Genomic DNA, 25,662 nt, shown 5'->3' on the forward strand with positions numbered 1-25,662 from the left:
GCTGTAAGCCCGTCAGTTCACACCTGGCATTAACATGACCACATGCAAACAGATCTCACTTCCCTGTTCGGTGTGCAAATAAACATACCTCACTGGGACAAACGGACACAATGGTTTTTTACACAAAGAATGAAATATGTTTGTGTATAACGTTTGCAGAATTAACAAGAAGGCCCAACTGTTTCAGAAAATGTTGTAGTCAGCATTCCACAAAGTTTATAAAGTGTCTTCTGACACAACAACTCTCAAAATCGAGTGATTTTTTAATGGAGTCTGGGGACTTTATCCACAGGCAAGAACTAGCCTATATTTATTACTGTTTACTAGTTTGACATGTGTGTCATCAATAATATGTTGTCTTCTTTCATAAATTCTGTGTAAATGAGACATTAATTTATATTTCTGTTTTGATTTACTTTCCCTTTTCATTTTACATTTATTTTACATGTAAATTACATTTTTTTTACATTTTAATGTAGTTATTTTTCTTTTCTTTTCCCTTTGCATTTTGGAAGACGATATTAAAAAAATAAATAAATACATGGATAAATTAATACATTTAAGAACGACTCAGACAGCATGTAATCCATTCTGTCGGATGTTTTAGCTTCTTCTTATTTCACAGAGGACGTCAGCTGAGTGGGCGGTCCTTCAGCGTGGCCCAGGACACATGTTGTGTACACACTGCTAAAAGAATGTGGTCACATGCAGCCCGGACCACCTCTGAATGTGGTCTCAGTGATTGGATCACTCAGGATGCATGTTGATACTGAGTCTGAACGTACTCAGAGACAATCAGCATGAAAAGATTTTTTTTTTTTTTTTTTTTAAAAAGGGGCACAGCCAGTTTTATTTTTATCAAACCATTTATACAAAATGCAACTCAAAGTGCTTTACACAACAGAAAGGAATGCATTAAAACCACACTTAAAAATGAAATAAATTAAAATCGAATAAAGTGGTATGAAACCAGTAAAATACTGCTCTAAATTTAATAATGCAAGAGAGGGCAAAGGAAATGAATCAATCACAAGCACACGGAAATGGGACATCTTATTTTCAATTTGGGTTTGAATCTAGAAGTCGTAAGTTTAACAAGGCAACTGTATCTAATAATAAAAATAACAGCAAATCCAGTTGCCTTTGACAAAGTGGTTTTTGAAATATCCTGCTACTTGACTGAAAATCTTATGATCATTTCGCACATCTAATTAAACGTGAAAAGTCAGGGGGCCCAAGAGACGGTTATTTTCCTGTCATCTCTGTCAGCTATCTTTTTTTTCAAACTGATTAAGCCTATCCCTCCTCTCACATACTGTACATACTCCAAACACACATCAGGTATCTTGTGTTTGTGTTGGACTGGATGACCCAGAATGTCTTGCTTTGGCAGGTCTGTCAAACAATGCTTCATAACGTAAAAAATGGGCTGCGGTAAGACATGTGTACATTCACTGATGCCTGCTTGGCAGTACAAGATGTTTATCATCAAGCCTCGAGATGGAACAAAATGTCCATATAGACTTCCCCTCATATATGTCGTCCTCCTCTCTCAATCTCTCCGCTAATCTTCTCCTCCTTCCTTCGCCTGCCTTCCCTCTCTATCTTTTCTCTCTTGATTGGATGCTGAACCAGCTGTTTGGGCTGCAGCAGCGCAGATCCGAAAATGGATCTGTAGAGCGATACTGCCTGTCAGAACGGTAGTTAGTAAATTATTTTTAGCACGTATTATTTATGTTTTTGTCTGTCACATCTTGGCATGTGTAGAGTTCAAGTCTGTGCTCAGATGCCACAAAAATTCAGAGAAGCCAGAATAGAAAATACACGTTTTTCTGGGCTGGCATGTGGCATAAATGTGCACATGCCTCTCAGGGAAGTAATACGTACACATATAGCTCCCCGCCGCTGTGCTGTGAACCCTCTCTGTGCTGCTCCCGCTGCTGTCCCTCCTGCAGCAGCAATCAGCTCCATTTCAGGGATCATTGCTGGAAAATCTCCTATCTAACACAACCCCTTTGCTCAGATTAAGTAGAGCAAATCCTGCATGCGCTGCTGTAGCTCAGTGTCCCATGGCAACATGTCATCATCTCCCATTTTATCTCCCGTCTATGATGCAGCGCTAACGCCACAGTCAAATCTAGACTATAGATCCCAGTGGCCCTGCGCTCCACCACTGGGCTTAATGGAGCTAGGCAGAGCTTATTCACTATTTATGTCACTTGGGTTCTCCTGTAACACAGTGAAGAATAATAGCCCCCCTCTGAACTTTATTCCCACAGATCTGAGTTAACCGTTTCAGTAAAACAAAGGCCACTTTTGATCTCAGGTTTTTTAAGTCTTTATGTGCGCCCTGGTGTTGGTTGCGTCCCACTTGACTAATGAGAGCTGTGGGAGCGGCGGCTGGCTCTGCACTAGATACTGGATCTGCCGCGACACACTGTGCGGCCTAGAATAACCCGTTACAGTAGCTAATTGATTGTCTTTTGAGTCGCAACGGCTTGTTTGTCTTTGATGTATCGCTCGGATCAAATTGATAAATGAAGGAATGGCTTCAGCAGTAGCAGCGTGTGTATCATGGCAGGACTCCATTCGCTGTTATGTTCTACATGCTGCATGGCTATCTTTGGGTAGAACAAGCTTGGGAATCTGCTTTTGGTATGTTTGTCATGCATGGCATGTTCGTAATCTGTGTTAATGTTTTTCCTGCTTTGCATACTGATCTTCCCACTGCGAACGTTCATTCTGGGTCGGTTTGTTTAACATAACGATGCCAGCCGGGAAGATTCGGATTTCAACAGACCATCCTGGTTAAATATAGATCAGATATACTGTAGATCAATTAGCTTTTAAGACAATACTCACGTTGGCTTGCTGTAATCAGTCTTTACTGTTGTTCAAGGCCGTTTAAAGATACCTTTCCTAAAGCACTTCCAATGAGGAACAAAGCCTTCAGTCCTCGTTCTTTGCAGACTTACATTTAAGGTTTATCTGAAGTGAACATGTGGGTGATTATTCAGTCTGTCTGTTGTTTCTCCAATGCAGCTCAGCAAAGACAAAGAGGGAATCCTGGGAATAAAAGACTGCAAGGTTTGAAAGATACCATCTTGATTTGTGTAACTGAAGCTTCATATTAACTTCAGATAAATTGTTAAACACATTTCTGCACTCGAGACTACTGTAGAGTTTGTCCCCTATCTCTTCTTATAGAAGCATTTTATCTTTTAATGGCCTGCATGAACAAGAGGAAATACAGACAAAAATGTCTGTTCGCAATGCTGAATTCAGACAACTGTAAAAATGACTTGTCTACCTCCTGCTTTTGAAAATAATACCTTCACAGTTCACACCAGTGGAGTGCGTTACTGCTTCATTCTCCCTCTTAGTCAGCGATGACTAACTGCAACTAACGATTTTCTACTTGGACTCTAATGATTAGAGTCCAAGAGGACGTCTTCAGATTGCTTTCTTTGTTCAACTAAAAGTCTAAAGGCCAAAGATATTGAACTTATAGTCGTGTGACACAGACACCAGCGGTTCATTCTCACCCTCTAGAGGCTGTAAACAGGCACTTAAAGGCGCAATATGTAAGAATTGGCCACTAGTTGAATTCATACTCCAAACAACTTGGACAACAACTGATGAAAAAAAGTCAGTCATATTTAGTATGAGCGAGTGCCATTTTTACTTTGAATGTTTTAAACTAAAAATCGTACATATTGCACCTTTAACAAATGACTTTTGATGATGATTAATTGATTATTAGAAAGGTGTTGATTCATTTTATCTTGATTTACTAAGCAATGAATTAACTAATTGGAGAATTTCTTCCTATGAGTGCTGTTTACATTAAATGGAGATGGCCCTCTTTTTTTATGACTGATAGTCCAGCACAAAGTGGGAAAACCTACTTTCATGACCGTCTAAGAACTATTCCTCTGAGATGGACCTGAGCAGCTTGTTCGTTTAACAAAAGCTGTAGGAAAACAAATGTTTCACGGTGAAAAGGTGGTGAAATAAAGATTGAATGTGTAGGGGTGAATCATGATGCGCACCTGTTAATCCAGACAGGTGTGTTTCTGTGCGGTTGTGACAAACAGCATTCTTTCCCCTATTGCGCGAGCTCGTGTGTGCTGTACGTCTGCATGTGCCCATATGTACTGTAAATCAAGCATACACAGATCACAGTGTGAAGTCAACCATGCAGACAGTCTATCTGTCTTCTTTGTTAGCCTCTTTTCTTCTCTGCTCCTCACTCAGCTGTCCTGTGTTGACTCTCCCCTCTCTTTGATTTAGAGTAGCCTGTGGGTTAGAGCATGAAGGGGTCAGCAGGCCAAATTAACACTGTGCTCAATAGTTGTTTTTCTATAAGGAAGAAATAAGGGGAGGAGGGAGTGTGTGTCGGGTGCACTTGATTCTCCAGCAGCCTCAAACAGCCTGCAGTGAACTTAAGTGTACTGAACCCCTCTGACCTTTCCGTGTGCATGCATCCATACAGCGCGCATAGACGTGTTTCTGTATGCATGTCTGGCTGCGCTTAACGCATGTGTATGATGTGAATCTGTGAAAGTATGTTTGTGTGCGTCACGCTGTTTTGAACACAGTTTCTGTGAAGTGTGACCGGGACATAACAGCCGCTCTGCATCTGGTTGAACAGGACCGTCCCGCTGAAGTTCATCTTTATTCTTGTCGTCGTCGAGCGGCATATATGCTTTGCCGACTTCCCCCTCGAGGGGAAAAACCGCTCTGACGAGAACTAACTAAGCGCACATAATGTTCCATTTGTCCAAGAGGCTTTTCATCTTCCACACAGGTTAATTAAAAACCTGAGATTTGCCATATTTGCACTTTTTTCTTAACCAGATTTTCTTTTATCTCCAGCCCAGTGTTAATACTTTACATTTCTGCATATTTCCTTTTTACATTAACCCACATCTAATTACTTTTTATCGCTTTTTGCTCATCAGTTTCAGTTTTGACTTTCATGTGGAATTTTACAAACCTATTTAACTTGGCTGAACAGCAGACAATGACAGGATAATGGTCAAGGCTAAAGCAAAAGTAGAAAAGAGTAGGGATGCTCCAATTTCCTGCCAAACATTGGTGTCGGCCGGTAATCACCTCACTGACTGCTATCAACCTATCAGCAAATAAGATAACGTTCAGCGATAGTGACGCAGATGTTTATGTGATGTGTGACATCAGTTTTTCGTTGGCACATTCATTAGATAATGGCTCGTGACAGCCTGCTATCAGTTTATAAAGCTAGATACTGTGAGTACTGAAACATTCTTATCATTGAGTTGGTGGGTAATTGTATAGCAGGTTAAAAGTGCTTTTGAAGCAGTTATTTTTCAAAAAACGAATCTTTTTTATGTGAAAGTTTATATTAAAGGTTAATTTGTGTGATCCAATCTGTGCTCTTTCACAGATACTTGTAATGAAGGGCTGAATGACCTTTAAAAAGTGCAGTTATTTTTTAATAATTAAGATTTCTTTTGCAAGCCCTGAGCATATTTAAGTCAGAAGTACATTTCTTTGCTGATGAACCCAAATTTTAATTTGAAGGTTGGAGGATTGTGTTATTTCTTCTTTTTCAATCCAAGTAGTCCCAATTCATAGCTAACTAAAAGCTAGGAAGTTGTTCAACTTTCGGTTTTGCACATATGTAAGAAGAATTTGGTCAGCGCCTTGCTTCCAACATCAGTTTGATCATATTGTGATTATGATATATAAGTGATGAGGGAAAATATTTTTATTGTGATAATGATTCCAACCATGTCATTCAGCCTGAAGGTTGAAACGAGAGGGAGGGACAGAGAAAGGAAAAGCTGTTGTGTAATCTTAAACAATCATCTTCACTTTATTGTATGTGTGGATGACTCATAGCTTTCACAATCTAGCCTTGAAGTCTTCCATTCTGATCATAACAATAAATAAGCTAGATACCCGTCTTGTTTAGCCTTCAATGTAAAGGTTTTCAAACATCACCTCAAAAAAAAGTAGTGAGAAGGGAGGAGGCGTCGGTCGACAGTTGAATGTGATGTTAATACCTGGATTGACAATCGCACAGCGTTGAGTGTTTGTCTGCCTCGACCTCAAGGACAGTTACGAACACATGTTCCTCCTTAACTCAAAAATGTGTTTCGCTTATTGTTGCTCCGCTTGGAGGTTTGACCTTCGCCGTGCAGAATGATGTATGTGCAGAGTCTGTTCTCACCTTCATCTTCTGAAAGTTTCTCTGCTCTCGCCCTGGAACATCAGCTCAACACGTGGATATACAAGACGTGTTATGTGGACAAACAATGTAGGGCTGCATCTAACAATTATTTTTATTGTAGATTAATGTGTTTCCTAAATCCAAAGATGACGTCCTCAAATGTCTTGTTTTGTTCACAACCCAAAAATATTCAGTTTACTGTCAATGAGGGGTAAGGAAAATATTTACATTGAAGAAATTGGAATTGGAGAATTTGGACATTTTTGTCTTTTTGTCTACAAAAAAATATACAAAGCCGAGTATGTTTCTATCTTACAAAATGTCTTAAAGGGGATTTTTAACAGGAGCTGTATGGTTTACTTTGCGTCCTACATATCCAACGCTAAATAATCTAAATGTACATACAGTACAATATACATCCACATGAGTTCTATATGATTTCACTGTGGATCTCGCTTGATCACACAAACACACATCCTGTGCCAACCACAGACGCCGTGCCATACAGCCCCAAATCTTACTGTATAGAGCATTCATCCGATCATTAGACAGATTCCAACCCACCAAAGCAGAAACACAAAGCAGAGGTGGTGCTGACGGGCTGTTGACAGCTCGCCCTGCCCTGTTGCCCCTCCTCCCTCCGTCTGAGGATGCAGCGCAGCTCAGTTTCTTCAACCTTTGCCACATGTAGTTTATTTCACTTTGTCTCTGGAGGCGTGTGGCTGCACGCTCAATTAATTAAACAATCCGGTGAGACTGAAAGCGTGTTAAAAGTGCAAACGTGAGTCCTGGATCCAAATGTGTAAAACATGTAGTAGGGCATTTGATTCATGAAAGATCATGTAGTTAGATTAACCAGTTTAAATAATTGCTGTTATGTCAGATCGTTAATCCTCAACACTCATGGAGTTGAGTCAGACGCACTCCTGAGGCGCTTTGACAGGTGAAGCCTGTCTGAAGAAGCTTTCACCATTACTCTAAACTGAAATACTGACTGGCTAGAATTCAAAGACATGTTGAGGCAGCAGAAAATTCATCCCGACATCCAGCCTCAAACACACTTCTATCTTCTTTTACTGTTTCTCTTTTAATCACATCCACAGTTCGGACTTGACTGCCACATGGACACAGCTTTCCTCAGGTTCTCTAAGCAAATACGCACCGGCGGCAAACTCCCGGTGAACTCATACACAGCACAGAAAAGCATCTCCTTCATGCACATACAGTATCTGTTGCCATAGGTTTTATTCTGTAGATTCACTCTACTTTTGTGTGGAACATCCCTGAAAAGAAAACAAAGAGAACGTATGGGAGAAAAAAACGAGACGACTGAGTGTAACTGTTTCATTTTCATTCCTCAGTGAAAACTCTGCGCTCTGACAGCCTTGGCCCTCGTCGCGTTCTTCCACTGCTTCTTTATCATCCTTTCTCAGTCTCCACTCTACCATTTTGCTCTGTTTCTTATCACCGTCTTGCGTTTACGAGTCGAAAACCTGTAAACTGCGTCCCCCCTCGATCTGTTCTGACGTCGTTCCAATAACAAGTGAATCTGACCAGTGAGGACGGCGTTTGGACTCCATGTGTACAGCACGTGTTCGGAGACTGATTGGGTATGTGTGTAACAATCTATAAATGCTAGCCTGTGTTAGCGTTTACGTGTGGACAGCTGTAGCATGTTGTGTGTGTGTTGTGTATGATGAGGGCTTGCCGCTAATCAGATCCGGGACCACACAGGAACTCGGGTGGGAGACGGCGGGAATCTGCGCCCATGGCCGTCTGTACCCCCAATCAGACTCCCTGCCAAGAAAATCACCTTCCAGTTTGTTGGCTCCACGTTTTGAACCTCACCAAACCTTCCCCCCCACCGCCTTTACCACCTTCTCCTCTTTCATAGATTCTGCTGCATCCAGTCAGGAAAGGATTGTAGTGTGAGGGGGGTGTAGTTATGGCTCAGGGGCGCCCAGGGGCCTCAACAGGCCTTGTAGGCTTCATTACACCCCTGGGTTTGAGGGATTGGTGGTGGTGGTGGTGGTGGTGGTGGTGGAGGGGGGCATGTAAGAAATGACCATGTTGGTCCTTTGTGAGTGTGTGTATATATGTGTGTGTGTGTCTGGTCTCTTTACAGTATGTGTTTTATTGCTCATTACAGAGGTGATGGAGATGTGGAGATGAATGGAAGGTTTTGAGGGGGGTGGAGAAAGGTGACATGGAGTACAGAGTGTGTGTGTGTGTGTGTGTGTGTGTGTGTGTGTGTGTGTGTGTGTGTGTGTGTGTGTGCGTGTGTGTGTGTCCTTAAAAACGTGTATCTATGTTCAAATACGGTTAAAGGAGCAGTTCATCCCAGTTCTGTGTTGTAGTCATGTGATTAGTCTGTGTAAAAAAAATCTGAACACAGAAATATACACATACAGCTTACAAACACTGAACAAATAAGGTAAAGAATGATAAAGAATAAAGAATTACTAATGGTCTGTAAATACTGGATAAATGCAGTACGTGTACTGTAGTGGGGATGGATTATGTTCATTAAATGCATGTTTACATGTATATATATATAATATACAGCGTGCAGGCTATATCTTAATGGTGATAAGTAAGTGGATGATTATTTTAATCAAAATTCTTATCTAAAAACAATCCTTTGACAGGATTTCATATATTTCCTCTTTGCTTAATGCATCGTGTTGTCAGAATGGAATAGGTTGAGTATTTGTTTGCTGCGAGCACATGATTCACTCAGGGTCAGCTGCTTACCGTGATGCTGCGGGGGTGGACATCATTTTAAATCAGAAATTAATTAACAAAAGAACTGGGGCACAATTCAGATTTTACGATTTCAATTTGGTTTTAATAATCCAGAACGTGGACATGTGGAGCGTGAAATACAAAAGCTGCACAAAGGCTTTCAGGGCTGCTGTTTTCAGGCTCTTCATGCAGTGTTTTCTGCATTAATACAGGAAGGTTTTACTTGTGTCTTTAGTGCAGTATGAATAGATGAAACAAATCTGGCACTTTTTATTTCAAAAAGTTGGGCAAACTGCAAACAGTTGAAATAATGTGGAAAAAATGTGGTTTAAATACCTTATAGACACCCACGATGCCTCAACTACAGCATTTGCTAAAACCAGACACTCTCTTGGCTCTTGTTAAGTAAACGGCGAGACTCTGATGTGCACTCCCTAGTCTATACATCTGGACATCTGTCCTCTTTAACTGGGAGAACAGTCTGACACACACATGACCTGAATACACAGCCTGACACAGCTCACTCCTCTTTAGGCGGGCTACTCGCCGGTGCCGAGATCTCAAATATGGTCAGAATGGCCTCAGTGTTGTCACTCGGTGTCATCTTATACATGCGTGAGGCATGCGCTGATTGGACACGTATAGTATCTTGCAGCACGTGGACCTGCTGTATCTAGGCCAGACAGCTGGTGACGTTGCCCCATACAGAGAACAAGCTAAACAGCATGAGATACAAAAGGTCGACTTAAAGTTCAATGGAAGAACTCGCTTTTTTTCCTAATGGTAGTGGTTTTATTTGAGCCCGCACACCAGAATTAAGCTCACAGGCCTAATAATCCGGCTACTAAACCTCACAGGACCCACCTGTGTCTTGGACCTCCACCTGCACGTGTCCACAATTTTGTAGTTTTCCGATTTGACGTCTGCAATCACTGACTACTAAAGACCTCCAGATAGAAACACACAGACCTGCCTCAGTAAAGACACCAGACGAGCTGCTCCCACGGAGCTCCGACTGGCTCCATCTCAAACACAAACCCGTCCCAATTTGTTGAGGTTTTGCTATTTCACTCGATAAATTTGCACACATTTATTTATATCATTTTATTTGTGCCCATGTTTATACGCGAGTCTGGTTTGTTTTATTTGAGCTGAGGCTGGTGCCTGGATCCCCGCCCTGTTTGTATACCCAGACACACACACACACTTAAACACACACACACACACACACACACACACGCACACGATTAAACACACACAATATTCTGCGGCAGGCTGTTCCAGTGAAACACTACAGTATATGCACACGCACACACTTGCAAACTATTGCTGTTCTTTCACAACCGCTTTGGGAGATAAGAAGCTGTGAATCTGTCAAACAAACAACCTTCAGCTCATTTTAAATCAATCCTCCACATGTGTATTAACACATCATAATTGCAAGTGAGTTGATATATTTATTTTGTTTTTTGTACATAAAGTGTTAGAAAAAAAAACAGGAGAGAAAAGAAAAAAGTCAAAATGTGTTAGAATAGAAAAAAATACTGAATATAACAGTTCTTGTTTGGGGAACCCTTTGTCAGATTATTATATTTTATTTCTTTTTTAAAGTCCTAAGGCTTTCATTTAAATGCAAACATATTTTTTTTCACTGATAGGCATCATGATAGCCATTTTAACCACTAGACTTTGTTTTTTCCTCATTCGGTAGGCCATACACTGTGTTTTTCTGCGATTTCATGAGAATCATGTCCTTGCTGTGGCCTTTCAGGGGGTTTCCCTGTTGCTCCATCTCTAATCTGGGAAAAGGAGACCTCTCCCCGGGCTGTCGGCATGGCAACAGCACCTGTACGGGTGCAACAGAGAGACGAAGTGAGGGAGACGAGAGGGAGGGAGAGTAGAGCAGAGTGGTTGCCCAGATTGCCGGCTCAGTTGGACAAAGTTACCCATGCAGTCACAGCCGGTGTGTGTGTGTGTTTCTGTGTGTTTGCGGCACTGCAGGTTAGGCTCAGGGCCCAGACGCACACATAAACACACACACACACACACACACAAAACCTCTCCTCTTGCCTTCCAGTGCCAGCTCAATCTGCCTAATGTTGGATACACACACATGAGTCAACACCGACACACACACAGCGACAAAATACTACAAAAACCACACACGCGCACAGACTGGAAATGGAATTCCCTACACTGCTAGTCCATCTAATTACACCACCTGCACATGCTGACACACACTCACACTTTTCCCTCTTTCATAGAAGGAAATTTGGCGTGACTGCTGCCTCCAAACACTTAACCACACAGGGATTCGATCGCCGAGGCCACACCATAAAGTCTTAAATCTACACTTTCTCTCCTTGGATCCAGCATGTGTTTCCATTATGGGAACAGCTTCCTTTTTCACTTTTTAAATAGCTACAATAGTTAGCGGTTGATGTAATGTAATGCGAACAGACAGAGAGTGAGAGACGGTGGCTACAAACCTCCTTAAAAGGCCCCTGTAAGTTTTTGATCCTCTAGAGCGATGTAATGCTAATCATTTTAATAGTAATGGATTCTCTCTTTTATGGCTGTGTTGTCTCGTTTACAATTAGACACTTCCATTAGCTGGGAGGAAATGAACAAGTGTGGGGAAGCGGTCATCTCCGGGAAAACAATCAGGAAAGCACACATGCATGCAGCCTTCCAACAGATTCACACAGAGTGCAGTTTTTTTTTTTAAGGTGGGCTGATGAGGGAAATGCAAGGCAGGGGGAAACAGCTGTATGTGAGTTTGGGGTTAAAAGAGGGTGAAAAAATACACTTTCAGCTGAGGGATCTGCAGGTAGGTCGATCTGTCTAATAAAAGAAACATTTCAGCTTCTGGAGTCGTCGGCCTCTTTGCAGCGTTCACATGTCCACCTTAAGAAGAAGAAAAACTGCCAGCGGAGGAAAAGAGAAGAAGTGAAAAAAAGAGAAGTGAGCTGGATTTGTTTTCCAAATGCAGTCACATTCTTGGCAGCACCTTAGCTTGTCCTTGCCAGAAGAGGGTGGGAAGAGGAGGGATGAGAGAGGTGGAAGGAGAAAGGACAGATTGTTTTTCCTTTTTTTTTCTCCCCTCCTCCTTTCTGCCCACTGCCGAGTAGATTAAAAGTTAATATGTGAACATTATCTATAGATGTACTTTAATCTTTGGCCCTGGCTCACATTGCCCTATAAGCAGTCACGTGCACGGGTTTTGTTATCTTCTTCCAATGTATTTTGGCTCCTGTAAAAGTATACATTGCCTCATTTAGCCCTCGCTGACAAATGCACCATTATTTTGTTTGGTCTCAACAGCAACACAAGCCAGTCACAGGATGTCCTCGGGTTTGATTCCCACCGCTTTGTCAGACTGCATATAAGCCTTTCCCCAAATAAAACCAGCATACTTTGAGTTTCACCACTACCCTAACGCATTAAGTTATAATCTGTGAATTGTTTTTAAAATCCACAAATAAGAGCTGTAAAGTTACGTCTGATGAATCTGTGTTTTATTTTACTGACATCACATGCATTTTGCTTTACTTTAAAACACATAATCCTGCTTTTAAACATTTGTGATGACCTCTTGCCATAGTGTTGTGCCAAAAACAGTGTCTTTTCGTACCGAATTGTTTTGTCGACTGACTGAAAATCAACGGACAGCCGCAGTTTCAATGATTTTAGTAAGAAAAACCAAATATTTGCGAGCGATCACTATAAACTGAATATATTTGGATTTCCAACAGTTGGTTCGATCAACACAAGCAGTTTGAAGATGTCAACTTGAGCTTTGAGAACTTGTGGTCACCATTTTTCATCAGTTTCTGACATTTTAAAGGCAAAACAGTTTCATGACTGAGAAAATTGTGACAAATTCACTGACAACCGTTTCTTGCAAATCTTTTTATTTGCTAAATGCAACATTTAAAGAAAATCAAATCGAGACAAACATAAAAAATACACAAATGAGACACACAAAACACCTCTTTTACAGCCTGTTGTCATGTTACGGGTTAGAACTGACATGTTGTCTGTCGTAACAGGACGGTAAACGTTAAGAATGAGCGACTTTGTAGTGCTGGGAGGGAAGAAAGGGAGGCTGGCAGCATCGTTAGTTGCTGTGCCTTGCAAGTATGCAGATGTCATTCGTAAATTTATGTCTTCGACTACTCATCGGTGCCAGGCGCCAGCCAGCTCTGCCTAGCTGTGCCACTGGACTTCCCCTGAAACAACTCCTGCTGATGAGCAATGTAGCTAACTCCTTAAAGATCTCCTAAGGAAAACAGTGGTGTTACTGGATAACTACTAGATGTTCTTCTTCTGGGGAAACAGAGGTTTTAAAAGAGTTCCAGCCCGCCTGTTTGTACGTGATCCAGCTCATCTATAGTAACCATCTGGCTTTCTTCAGGCTCCGCTGTACATGCTTCCCTGTTTCAACATCTTCATCTCTGATTGCCTCTCTGGCTTTGTTGCAATCATGGATTATGACACAATGGACTGCTGGGCACAGACATGTAAACAGCCCCCCACCCCCCACCCCCTTTCTACTGTACATTGGAGGATGTCACCCACACCGAAAGGGAAACAATGTGCATTGTTTGTCGTCATTTTGTGTGTCTGTGGTTGCTCTGTGTTTCTGTGGTTGTTCCCCGTCTCTTTATGGCCATTTTGCGTGTCCTTGTAATTGTTTTCCATCACACTCTGTGGCCCTTTTGTATCACTTTATAGTCATTTTGCATCCCTAGGTAGTTGTTTTCTGTCTCATCGTGGTTGTTTTGCATCTCTGTGGTCATTTTGCATCTCTTGGTAGTTGGTTTACATCTCTTTGTAATCATTTTCAGGCGATTTGTAGTTGGTTTGTATCTCTTTGTGGTCATTTTGCGTCTCTTTGTAGTTGGTTTGCATCTCTTTGTAGTTGGTTTGCATCTCTTTGTGGTCATTTTGCGTCTCTTTGTAGTTGGTTTGCATCTATTGGTGGTCGTTATGTGTCTCTTTGTAGTTGTTTTGCATCTCTTTGTGTTCATTTTGTGTCTCTTTGTGTTCATTTTGCATCTCTTTGTCGTTGTTTTGCATAATTTGTAGTCATTTTTGTGTATCTGTTGTTTGTTTTGTGTATCTTCTATTTGTTTTGTATCTCTTTGTAGCTGTTTTGCGTCTTTTTGAAGTAGTCGGATTGATTTTCTACGAAGAAATCTTCACCTCAGGGGTTCTTTGCCCGATGGGGTCATTCAGTAGTCCTTCCATAGTTGCAATGTTGACGTAGCCTGAGCAGTTTTGGCATGATGTTAATCGGGGAGCAAAAATAACAGAGATCTCACAGTGGTTCAGCTTTCCCATGGGTTTTGTTTTACGAGCCTTTTCATCGTTACTGTCATTATTAGTTCTGAAAGTGACAACCAGAGAGCCAAAGAATGAGGTGAAAACAGCTGGAGAAGTGGTGACGTACGGTCTCTTGGAATAGATCAAAAACAGGGTTGAAAGAAAGATAAAGTAGACGAGGAAAGAAAATTGGTGAGAGGAACAGATAAGGCTGAGAGAATAAGAGAAACAATAACACTGTCTACCCAGTATGTCCTGTTTGTCCTCTGTCGGTGCACACGTGTCTATATGCACGCCCAAACACACATACTGTACATGCAGACAGAATAAGAAACATACTGTTACCAGCAGAGTCAGGGTAGGACACGGTGTTCCCATTTTTCAGCAGGGCAGCTCTGAGGGATTTTGTGTGTGTACTATATAAAGGCTTATACATACACACAGTGTAATGGGGGCTCTTTGAAAAAAAATGTGTTGTTGTAATAAACACCCTGCCCTTACATACCGAGCAAAAGAACGTGACACAATTTAAAGGATCCATTGTTTGCTTGTTTGACATCTACATTTGGAATACATGAGACAAACTGAGTGCTGCTGATCACTGCTCGAAAAGCTCTGTGTTAAAGTAGGTCAAAGTTCAAATAGTTTGAAACCAGAGATTCGTGTCTTGGCATTTTTTCTTGAGCAGTTTTCTGCGTCAGGTGAAGGACACCGCTGAGTCAGGTGTTGTAGCTCCTGTGGGCCTATCAATTAAGCTGCCATTATTTTAATATTTTATATGAAGATCCTTGTAATAAGTGTTCATTAATGGGTAAAAAATAATTAACATTACTGAGACTAGAAAAGTTTTAATAATAGCCTAATAAACATACTTATTGTTATATTATAAGAAAGATGTGCTGCCCCCTATTTATTTGTAGCATGAATTTGACAGGTTGCCATTGTTGACATATTGCACTTTTAATAAGGACTCATTTCATATTAACTAACCCTTATCACAAGGACCTTAACATAAAGCGTAACCATGAATTGATTATTCGTTAAGTCTGTCAAATGTCCAAAGATTGTTCAAACAACAGTCCAAAACCCAAAGACTCTTTATTTACTGTAATAAATGGCAAAGAAAAGCAGTAAATCCTCCAATTTATGAAGCTAGAATCAGCTAAATGTTTAACATTTTTGCTTGAAAAATGACTAAAAGCAACTTGGCAACTTACTTTATTTCGACTAATCACCTAATTGTTGCAGCTCTATAATGAATAAATGGACATAAGCAGTTTCTGAGTAGATTCCTTCTATACCTGACAGATATGAAACCCCAAATCACCACTTGTGTACACACACGTTAGCTGATCATTAACATTTTTGTGTCTGCAGACGTCTGTGTTCGTGCGGACTCAAAGCCACAAGGTCACATTTAAAGAAATGGTTGCACAGACAGCATTTAGTCACTTTGCTTTGACCTACTGGCACCTATTAATAATCCCCTGGCAGTAATTATCGGGCGAGAGAGGGAGCAGAGACGTAGCATGAAACATGATCTCTTTGCCTTTGACTGCTCGCGACCCTGGGGTACTTACACCCACCACCCCCCTTTCCCACCTCCATTTCTTCCACGATCGGACTGCATGCACCACATCAACAACTCGGGCCTGGCCATGTTCCATTACTTAACCACTAATTGCTCGGGCCACCCTTGGGAGTCGGGAGCACTGACCCCACGACTGCTGTCATGGTGCGAATTCTAACAAGGGCTCTCCTCAGGAGCTCGAGGGGCTGAACTTTGCTCGCCGCAGCCGAGCATGTGTGCACCTTCATCTTCTATCGCACCAACGCCGATGTTACATCAAACAAGCTCTCGAGGGGAAAAGAAATGTATTTATTCATTCATTTATATTTGGTTTGTTTTGCTCATTATAGCGTATGGTTTCCAAAACAACTGTATAAGACACGTAGGATACCATATTATTATTATACCCATAATATTTATACACATTTCATTAACAAAAGAAGAGCAAGAGGAAGAAAAACTCATATTTTCTGAACTTTTTTGACTTAACCTCTGCAGATTTTCAGGTAATAGTCTATTTCTGGCTTTACATGTGACTGATAGCGACTAAATAATAGCGACTTAATAATAATATGTATAGATGAATTTTTGAATTGTTATTTCATGTGTTTTAAATGAAGACAAACATTTTTAGCATTAAAAAGTCTGTTTTAGTGTGTTAAGACATTATCACATGTGAGCTGACATGTGATCTGCTGCATGCCACAACACGCCAGCAACTGCACGAAGCATTAAGTAGCTTTGAGAGGTATATGGTGGACTGGGCTGCCCTCCTTAACACCAAATGACCGGTTAAAGAGCCCTGAATCAAAATCCAGCCTCTCAATCACAGTGTAAGTGTGCGACTATAACCTTTTAAATGGACGAAAATTGGAAAAGTGATGTGCAGAGGGGGGAAGATAAAACCAGTCTCCATAGTGTTGAAAATCTGCTGAGTGATTTTCTCGTTCTTTCACTTTCCCATGAGCCGTTTCCATTAACATATTTTTATGAGCTCTTAAAAAGTTTGAAAGGAACCTGCACATTTTTAAAAACTTCCTTCCTGCTGAATGGGAGATGGGGAAACTTTTTTTTTCCAAATAAATTGTGACAGTGAACAGTTAACTCACATGACGCATCAGCTGTTTGCGGAAACAACTGTCAGCATCGTCAACGTGTGAACTTGTTTTGTTTCTTCTTCTTCTTGTTTGAGGTGTATTGGCGGTTGGTTTTGTCAGCAACCTCTACTTCTTCTACTCTGTTTATTACAGTCATGCGTAGAGTAGACTATACCGCCATCTTCTGACAAAACTACGCTTTCTATAGCTGATCCAAACACGCCTAATTCACGTTTTTTTAAATTCTTTTTGTCTGAGACGGGGACTGTCTCTTCTCCTTCTGTCTTGGTGAACTGATTTTAAAGCTGAGAAACTGGAGATTGAACGCTCATGAATGTAAAACCAGACAGAGTTATTGTACCTCCCAATACATAGATAAAGGTCACACAGACACACCTGCATTGTCAAGACCGACTGACTGAATCTTGTTGATCTGACCCAACTTCACCCAATTTGCTCACGGTCTATCAGCTGTAAGGGAACAGGGCAGATTTACTGAGTGTCTCACACATCACGTTCACACCATATGGAATGGAGGGTGGAGATTGGAAAGACACATGAGCGGGTAAAAAATACTCTGCACTGACAACATAACACTATGTTAATTAAATGTGGGATCATTACAAACTGTGCTAATTAGAGTCTGGCTGGCAGGAGACATCTATGTTTGTTTCCCATTTCAATTCCACCGAGATGTTGACACAGCGCTATGTTAAAGTCTAAAACTGGCAATAACGTCACTCCAGTATGACATCCTGACATTCACACATCGAACCAGTCCAGCGTAAGAGTCTGATCTTTTGGCTGTGGAGCAGCTCCACTGGTGCAGGTGGGGTCTGAGGGCCTTGTTCAAGGTCACTGTAGTGGTGGTCATGAGGGAGGGGCGAGGGCTTGTTTCCGTAGGAGAGATTTATGTTGCCGCTCTGCGGGACGAAGGTCGACCTTGCAGGCAGCTCATTTAACCTCTAATAATGTACTGATGTACTCGTGATCCCATGTTGGAATTTGGAATAACAGTCAGTTGAGTGTAGGCCATGTTGATGCCTTTTTGGCAGATGTGTGTATATGGTATGTGTGTATTGCAGTAGTGACTTGAAGTGTTTTTACACCCAAATACTTAAACTGGTGCAGAATTTCCCACAGAATGACGGACAGATTAAAAAAAAGTTAAAAGTAGTCTACAAAACGCTTAAATGGGTCGGCAAATATACTTTGGCAGCTTTTTAATATGCCTGACAGGCCCACCCAAATATACTGTATGTGTGGGAAACACTGTGGTGTTAGACAACTTTATTTGCTTTAACTTATGATACTGAAATAAATACTGATTGCACAGCGTAATGGCTGTACCAGAAAAGAAAAACGCGTCTGCCACTGCACCACCAAATCAGGAAGAGGCATCGTTTTCCCCAGTTGCTATCCCCAGGTAACGGTGGAACAACTGGAATAACTTTGGAAACTCGTAAAAGTAAAATAAGCTTACTGACAGAGGAGGCAAAGAAGGAAAAGGGAGAGTGATAGAAACCGAGGCAAAACAAGAGTGAACGGACTGGCATTCACTCAATGGATTGAGTTTCCCTTCACCACCAGGACTTGAGATGGTTCAAAACCACCATTGGGTCAGAAACTAAATTTAACTACTTATTAATACAACTGGGTGTTTTACTCTGCCTTTTCACAGTACTCACAGTAGGATCAGGGTTCCAAGGTAAAACTGAGATTCTTACAGGCAGGAGCCAGGCTTCTAGCGGTAGCCAACGCCGTCTTTGTGCCAAAGTTAAGACCACAGGGAAACGCTAGCAGCAGAGAAAGTTGAAGAGTTGTGTATTTCTGCAGGGTGATTTTCAAACACAGCAGTTCTCCTAAACCTTGGATCAGTTATGCACCGTGCATCCAAGGCTACAAATATGAAAACATGCCCTTCACAGGTGCTCTTCCCTTCCCTGCACACTTTCTGCTAATGGTATCCGTACTAGAACTCACAAACTATCAAAGCGTCTCCTCTCCCATGAATTCCCGAATATTGTTTCTGTGCCTCTTTTCTTTGATAGTACTCTCAGTTGATTTCTCTCTATCAAAACACAACCCAAACATCGTTGAACTTAATTATTTCTTCCCCGTGTAGAACTTCGTTTATTTCACACTTGCCTGCTTTGCACTAAAGAATTCACCCCCCCTCTTTTTCTCTCCTCTCACTTTCTGAAGAACAGAGACGGACATCCATCTCTCTGACCTGAAACAGAGGAGAAAAGAGAGCAGGTCATGTTTAATTAATTCTGAGCTTCTCCAGGCATCAACATACATTCACTAGTTATTCTTTTGATGCATTTTAAAGGCTGTATTTCAGAGCGTGCAATTAAAGGTGAGCCGTGCTGGAGGGAAAATGCCAGTTTTTTTTTGCAGGCCCAATTAAAATTTGGAGGCTGTCTTGGAAGGGGAAGGGAATCAAGGTGCATGTGGATGAACCATGTGAGTTGTAGTGTGTGGTTGTGTGTGTGTGTGGTTGTGTGTGTTCTCACTTCAAAGGAGACACCATTGTATAGAATCTGAGAACTTGTTGGAATTTAATTTCAAAGAAAATGTCAGACTTTTCAAGTCAACCTTCGATTGCAAACCACTAATTTGATGTATGCTCAGTGCAACTCCAGGAACTCCAAGTGTTCAGATGCTTCAGATGCTGTCTTGCGCAGTGTCTGTAGTCCTCTGCTTCTATACCCCTATATGTGTCTGTGATGATATAAACTAAAAGCAAATTCTGCACATTCTGAGGTGCTCTACTGTACTTAATCGTGACCTTCAATAGTCTCTGTTTGGCATTACTCCAGCAAGAATTTTCCCAGTTTCGTCCAGATATGGCTGAATAAATCTCCTCCAGAATTTGATGACTTGAACAAGAAACAGTGAAACAATGAGTGTTTGTTACATGGCGATGGACAGCTGGACATCTGAGAAGTGGATTGTGCTGCTGAAGTGTTTTGACTTGTTTCAAAGGATGGATGGCATTTTTGGGGCATTGTAAGCCAGACGACAGTAGAGAAGACAGCAGGATGTGAGTGAGTAAGAGAGATCAGGAACAGGTATCTGATATCGCCATGTTGGTGTTATTCCTGCAACATTGTGATAAATGGATCTCTGGGACCAGCGATACAGTTTCTTTTCAGTTTTCTGTCGCTGTTTGGTTGGGTAGGGAACTAAAATACTTGGTTAGGGTTATGCTACTACAATAACTGGTTGGGTTTAGGGAATTTACATACTTGGTTAGGTTTAGGAAAACGCGTTATGGGTTCAAATAAACCCTTTCAAAAATGATCACGCAGGATCAACATCCAATAGAAGTCCATGGTCGAATGCAAAACTGTGAACAACAACCTAGGCCAACCCAGGTCTGTTGACCACAGCAGCTGTTTTCTGCCACTGAGGCAACCTTTTCCAGCATAAAGTGTTTGAAGATGGATTTTAGAGACTTCATGGTGCCTGAGTAGTTTAAGGCACATGCCGTGTAACTACATGCCGGGATTAACCCAGGCCCCATTCCATTAAGGGTCCCAGTAGGTAAAGTCAGTTAGCGAGCATGCACAGTGCTGGAGCGATTGGAACTGGCTCTCCTAACTGGAATGCGGCCATCATTAATGTTTCCACCTGGGCCTTTCCTGCTTTGTAAAGTCAAAATGTCTGCCGTGAAAAGGAGTCTATTAAACCCAGCTGGGACTCTTTGTTGTACATCATCCCCTATCTGTCCCACATCTCCTGCCTGCTTCTCTACCATCCTCTATCATGTAACAGCTGCCGTTGGACGGCAACCTCAGAGCATGTCCCGCCGAAGCAGCAATTAATGAATCACATGTTATTATATATGATTTGTTTCCTGATGTAATCTCAGCATGAGCTGGATGTTCACATTTTTATTGCTCAACGATGTGCGCAGGGCCATAAATGGTTTTGGTAATAAATCTGTAACTGATACTGTGAAAATCCCAGACATTTATCTATATATGTACATTTGTGCTCAAAAACAGCTGAACGCCCTAAATCTGCTATTTGACACTCCCTGTTCTCTTCCTGTTATTTGTCTTACAGCTCTGATAAGTGGGTTTATTTTGTCTTCATTCCAGCATCGACCTAAATCAAGTCTTTCTTTTACCTTTCGTCAACTTTACCTCAATATACCCCTCCACAAAATCCTGCACATACTATCTCAATCTCACTCTCTTTCTTTCTTTTTTTCTTTCTTTGCTCCTTTCTCTCTCACTTTCCCTCCTTATCGTCTCTCATTCTCACCATCTTTCCTCAGCTCAAGTATGCTATGTACCCAAATACCCCAGACCACTTGACAAACTGTATTTTCATGGCCCGACCTTGTTATAGAGGATATTTATATGAGCATAACATCCTGGGTGGGAGCAAGGGGCGAGCGAGTACACACAAGGACACGGTAATTTAGAGGGCAACTATAAGGCCCACAAAGAGAGGGGAGGTTTCTTAAAAAGATTTATCAGACTACTTTTGTTCTTTTTATTGAAGCACCTTCTTACGTGCTTTGACAGTCTGGTTATTTTCCATCACAGCAACTTGACCCGTGGAAGAGAGCTAGCTAATGCTACTGGATTTCTGTTATCTGGTAATTATGGCCATTAAGCCACTATTTTAGCTTATTGGTTGACGTGGCCCGAATAAACGATCTGCTGTTTGAATCAAAAGTCAAATCAAATGAAGAATCTGGAGAGCCGTGAAACCAATAGTAGTTACACCTAACATGCCAGCTTCCTCTTTACTCCTGTACACAACCAACACTACATGAGCCTGTTAATAAGAGGGGGAAAAATGTCTTTACGTCAACATTGAGGCTACACAAAGTTATGACGTGCTACCAGTCAGTAGCGCGCCATAAATCTGACAGCGCTACTCCTTAGAAACGCTGGTCCTCGGAGGTCAGTCAACTGCACCCATGGGAAACGACCAATCCAGACACTTGAAGCCTAGACACTGTTTCCACAAATATGACCATAAACTGTTTTAACCTCTTTTAAAAATGGAAAAATATGTACAGCAGCTGCAGTATCGTCGTTTATGTTTCCTTACATAAAAAATAAATGGGGGGGAGAGATGTGGGCCTACCCCCGGCCTGTCGCGATCACACAGCCCGGCTATTTCTGGTTTGAGAGATGAAGATGAATAGAAAGCGATGAGCCCTCGGGTCATAGAAGATGCTTTTCTCACTAACAGTTCCATATTTCTTTGAATGAGGTTGGACATGTGCTCATTTATTCGCCGATACTCGGAGCTAATTTTCAGCTGCTTATCAAACAATAGGCTCCCTTCTCTCGTCCGTCATCTCAGCACCCAGCGTGATAAACAACAAACTGTTTGTGCCACAAACACAAACAGCAGCAGCACTGAGGCTAGTGCCACTTGTAGCGACAGTCGATGTGATAGAGAGACGGCGGGGATAAAGCACACTCCATTAGTGGCAGGGCCTCGGGGTTTGTGTCATTACCGTCCTCTTCAGCATCACACCAAAGTTGGTCCTCTTAGGGGTCAACTCTGCCTCATTACAATGAACTGAGTGTGTGTATGTTGTTCACTGGCAGCAGCTTGTTTGTGTGCGTGCTGTGTTGAAGTGCATGCTTGAGAAACTGTTTGAATAAGGTTCTTGATTTTCTTTTCAGTGGACACATAATAGATAGGTGTACGGTTGCAGAGACGGCTGTTTATGATTTGTCTGAGATGCTAATTGGCTGATGGTGGAGTAGTGAATGAAAACAATGAACAAACCCTCCGCAATAAAAGGCTTTAGCAACATCCCCGGTGTCCATTAAGCTACGTTTCTTTTCTCAAGCCTCTTGATGAGTCATTAGTAAAAAAATATTCTGCTTTTTAAAGCTCAATAAAAGCTTTATAACACTGTGAACCCTTAACGCCTGTAGATTCAGCCGCTCTGCAGTGACACAGAGTGGCTCTATCAATTCATAAATTCAACAGGTTAAAGAAGGAGTTAAGTCAATGTGTTTAAGACATCTGTCCTATTAACTAATTAACCTTTCAGTTCTCAACCTTTCAATTTATCAGACAAGTATGCAATCTCTTTAACAAGGGAGTCCTGGCCACGATGAACAAGCATGAGACTTAAAAACAAACGGCAAAGTTCATCAAGACAATGAATGAGCAGTGTTCGGTGCATTCAGTGATCAAATACTCCTTAATGCTATTTTTATAGTCTTCCAAAATGATCAAATAACAATAATTTGAAGGTGTGTCTGTAGCTTAGACCAAGATGATGATGCAAAAACTTTAAAAAAACATAATAACGGACCACTGTGCTAAAGAAAACAGTTGCAGAGTGGATTAGTCGGTAAAGTCGTGTTGTCTAATATATAGAAAAATACTAATTCTGAATATTTGGGCCTGTTCAGTACTCATTTTCCACAGTATCTATGCTGATGTCAGCTGTGCTTTCTCGCTCTCTCTTCCCAGCGACTGCGAGTTGCCACACACACACCGCTCCACATGTTCCCGCCTCCTCCCGCTGCCCCTAAATTACCTTAAATGCCGTCGCTCTAAACACACAGTACACACACCTTGTTCTATTTATCTTAACATAAACATTTCATGCACTCATTATTGTGTCATTTTTTCCCCGTGGTATCGAACATGGTATCGATTATCGAGGTTAGAAATTCTTCCAGCTCCTTAAATGTGAGAATTTGCTGCTTTTCTTTGTCATTTATGAGAGTAAATGAAGCATCTTTGGGTTTTGGACTGTTGGTTGGACAAAAGAACCAGTTTATAGACATCACTTTGGACTCCAGAACACTCTAATGAGCCTTTTTCACAATTTTCCGACACTTTACAGAATAAACAAATAATTAGCAGATTTATCGATCATGATTTAATCCTTAATCGCGGCCCTACTTCCCACTGGGAATTGTTTTCCAACTTAAAACATGTGACATGCACGGAGGCTGGCTCAGTGAGAGACAGAAAGAGAAATTCTTTGTAGTCACACACCAAGTTAAGACTGGATACGGTGGCCTGTAAGGTCAGAAGGGGGGAAATGTCACCGCCGACTGCTGCTGCTAAAACTGAATGTTTCCTGGAAGCCTGTTTACAGAATGTCACCTCTTATGCAGGGTTAAGTAGCATTAGGATGTGCAGCTGAATCTGCGTGAAAGACTGTATGTGTGTGTGTGTGTGTGTGTGTGTGTGTGTGTGTGTGTGTGTGTGAGTAGTCAGAGGGTCCTGATCCATTAGCCCCTGCCTCCCTCCTCTGTTGTCCAAGGAAGGCTTTATTCTTTCCTCCGCTAATCCCCGGCTCAATGCCTTTCTAATCCGCAACAGTGGGATACGGGGCATGAGAATGTCCTTAGACATGACTGATATTATTATTGCTTTTACTGCTAATAGAGAGATTACTGGCTGCATTGAAAACAACCTTCCTCTGCAGGAAAATGAGCGCTTTGTCACCTACAGAATACGTGTTGTAGAAGGAGGAGACCCAACAAGAGACGCCATCAGACTGTGTATCACAAAGATAAAAGCAAGATCTGTACCAAACTCATATATACTACAGTCAGACTGCCTTAGAAAGTTGCACCTCACTCAGAGGAAGTGTGTTCGCTGGTGTGTTCCAGCACCAAAGTGTGTTCTACAGTGCAAAGACGAACAACGTGCAAAGGGTTTTCTTGCTGACAAGATATCGATGAATGCAAGTAACAATTGTTTTCATTAGTAATTGACCTCCAGGAGCCCACTGACTGACTGCTGATGATCGAACGCTTTGAGCTCTAGAGACGGTGTCATCTAACTGTGTCCTTTGTTCTCTTCCAGGCTGGATCACACTCCACCCTCCGCACCCCTGAGACTGACACCCACCTCCAGCCTCCGCCCCCCCCAGCGTCTGCAGATTTACCTCAACAGGACACCTTCGACATCTTCCTCATCTCGCAGCGTCACACCGAGCTGCACCGCACCGACCTCACAGGGCGTCAAGTCCTTCTGGAGACCTCACCCCCTGCCCCACCCCACTTCCTCCCAAATGCTCAGGGACGGGACCCTGTCATGTTTCACTGACTGAACCCTCCCGACCGGCGAATGACAAGTGTGCATCCGAGGGTGGGGCTTGCCTCAGTCTCTCATGATTGGCTGCTGGATGGAATTAAGGTGAATGGAACTCGTTCCCAAGGAGCAGGACCCTAACCCATCAGAGGGAGAAGAGAAACGGTGAGTGTGACGCTGATCTCAGTCTGTTTTTTGCGGACAGATTCTGTCTTTACGGCCTTTAATCAGCTCCTCCTTTAGGTTGTCTCTCCTGATGTAAACACATCTCTGAAATGAAGCAGACATGTCCTCTCTGCTGTGTGTAATGCTGTTATATATGGACGATGTTCTCTGAGGACATCCAGAAGGAAATCTTTATTTTTTCAAGTCTCTCCTTTATCATTTAAATCTTTCTCATGGTGCTCTGTTTTCACATCTCTGGGCCGTTTTGTCTGAACAACGTAACCCCCTTTCCCCCCGCCGCCGCCGCTGCCGCTCTCTTCCTCTCGTCTGAATTGTTTTTCAGAGAGCTGAGCCTATAGCTACATCTGACCCCGGCACTCCTCCTCCCTCTGTTCATGTCTTGAGGAGCAGAGCCAGTCAGACCAGCCCGAACACAAACAAACACGGCACTGTTTAAGCTCCTTCTCATTAATGAAAACATAATATTA

General features: G+C 42.0%; 1 protein-coding gene across 1 annotated transcript in view; it reads left to right on the forward strand.

Annotated features, from left to right (window-relative positions):
• Positions 1 to 25,662, forward strand: part of thrab (thyroid hormone receptor alpha b) — a 154,167-nt gene that overhangs the window by 86,263 nt on the left and 42,242 nt on the right. The window contains exon 4 of the mRNA XM_073489288.1: positions 24,782 to 25,174. Within this exon, the coding sequence (XP_073345389.1) occupies positions 25,119 to 25,174 (56 nt within the window). The 5' untranslated portion in view covers positions 24,782 to 25,118. The remainder of the gene's footprint in view (positions 1 to 24,781; positions 25,175 to 25,662) is intronic.

The sequence above is a fragment of the Pagrus major genome, chromosome 20, assembly GCF_040436345.1.
Source record: "Pagrus major chromosome 20, Pma_NU_1.0".
Taxonomy (NCBI): domain Eukaryota; kingdom Metazoa; phylum Chordata; class Actinopteri; order Spariformes; family Sparidae; genus Pagrus; species Pagrus major.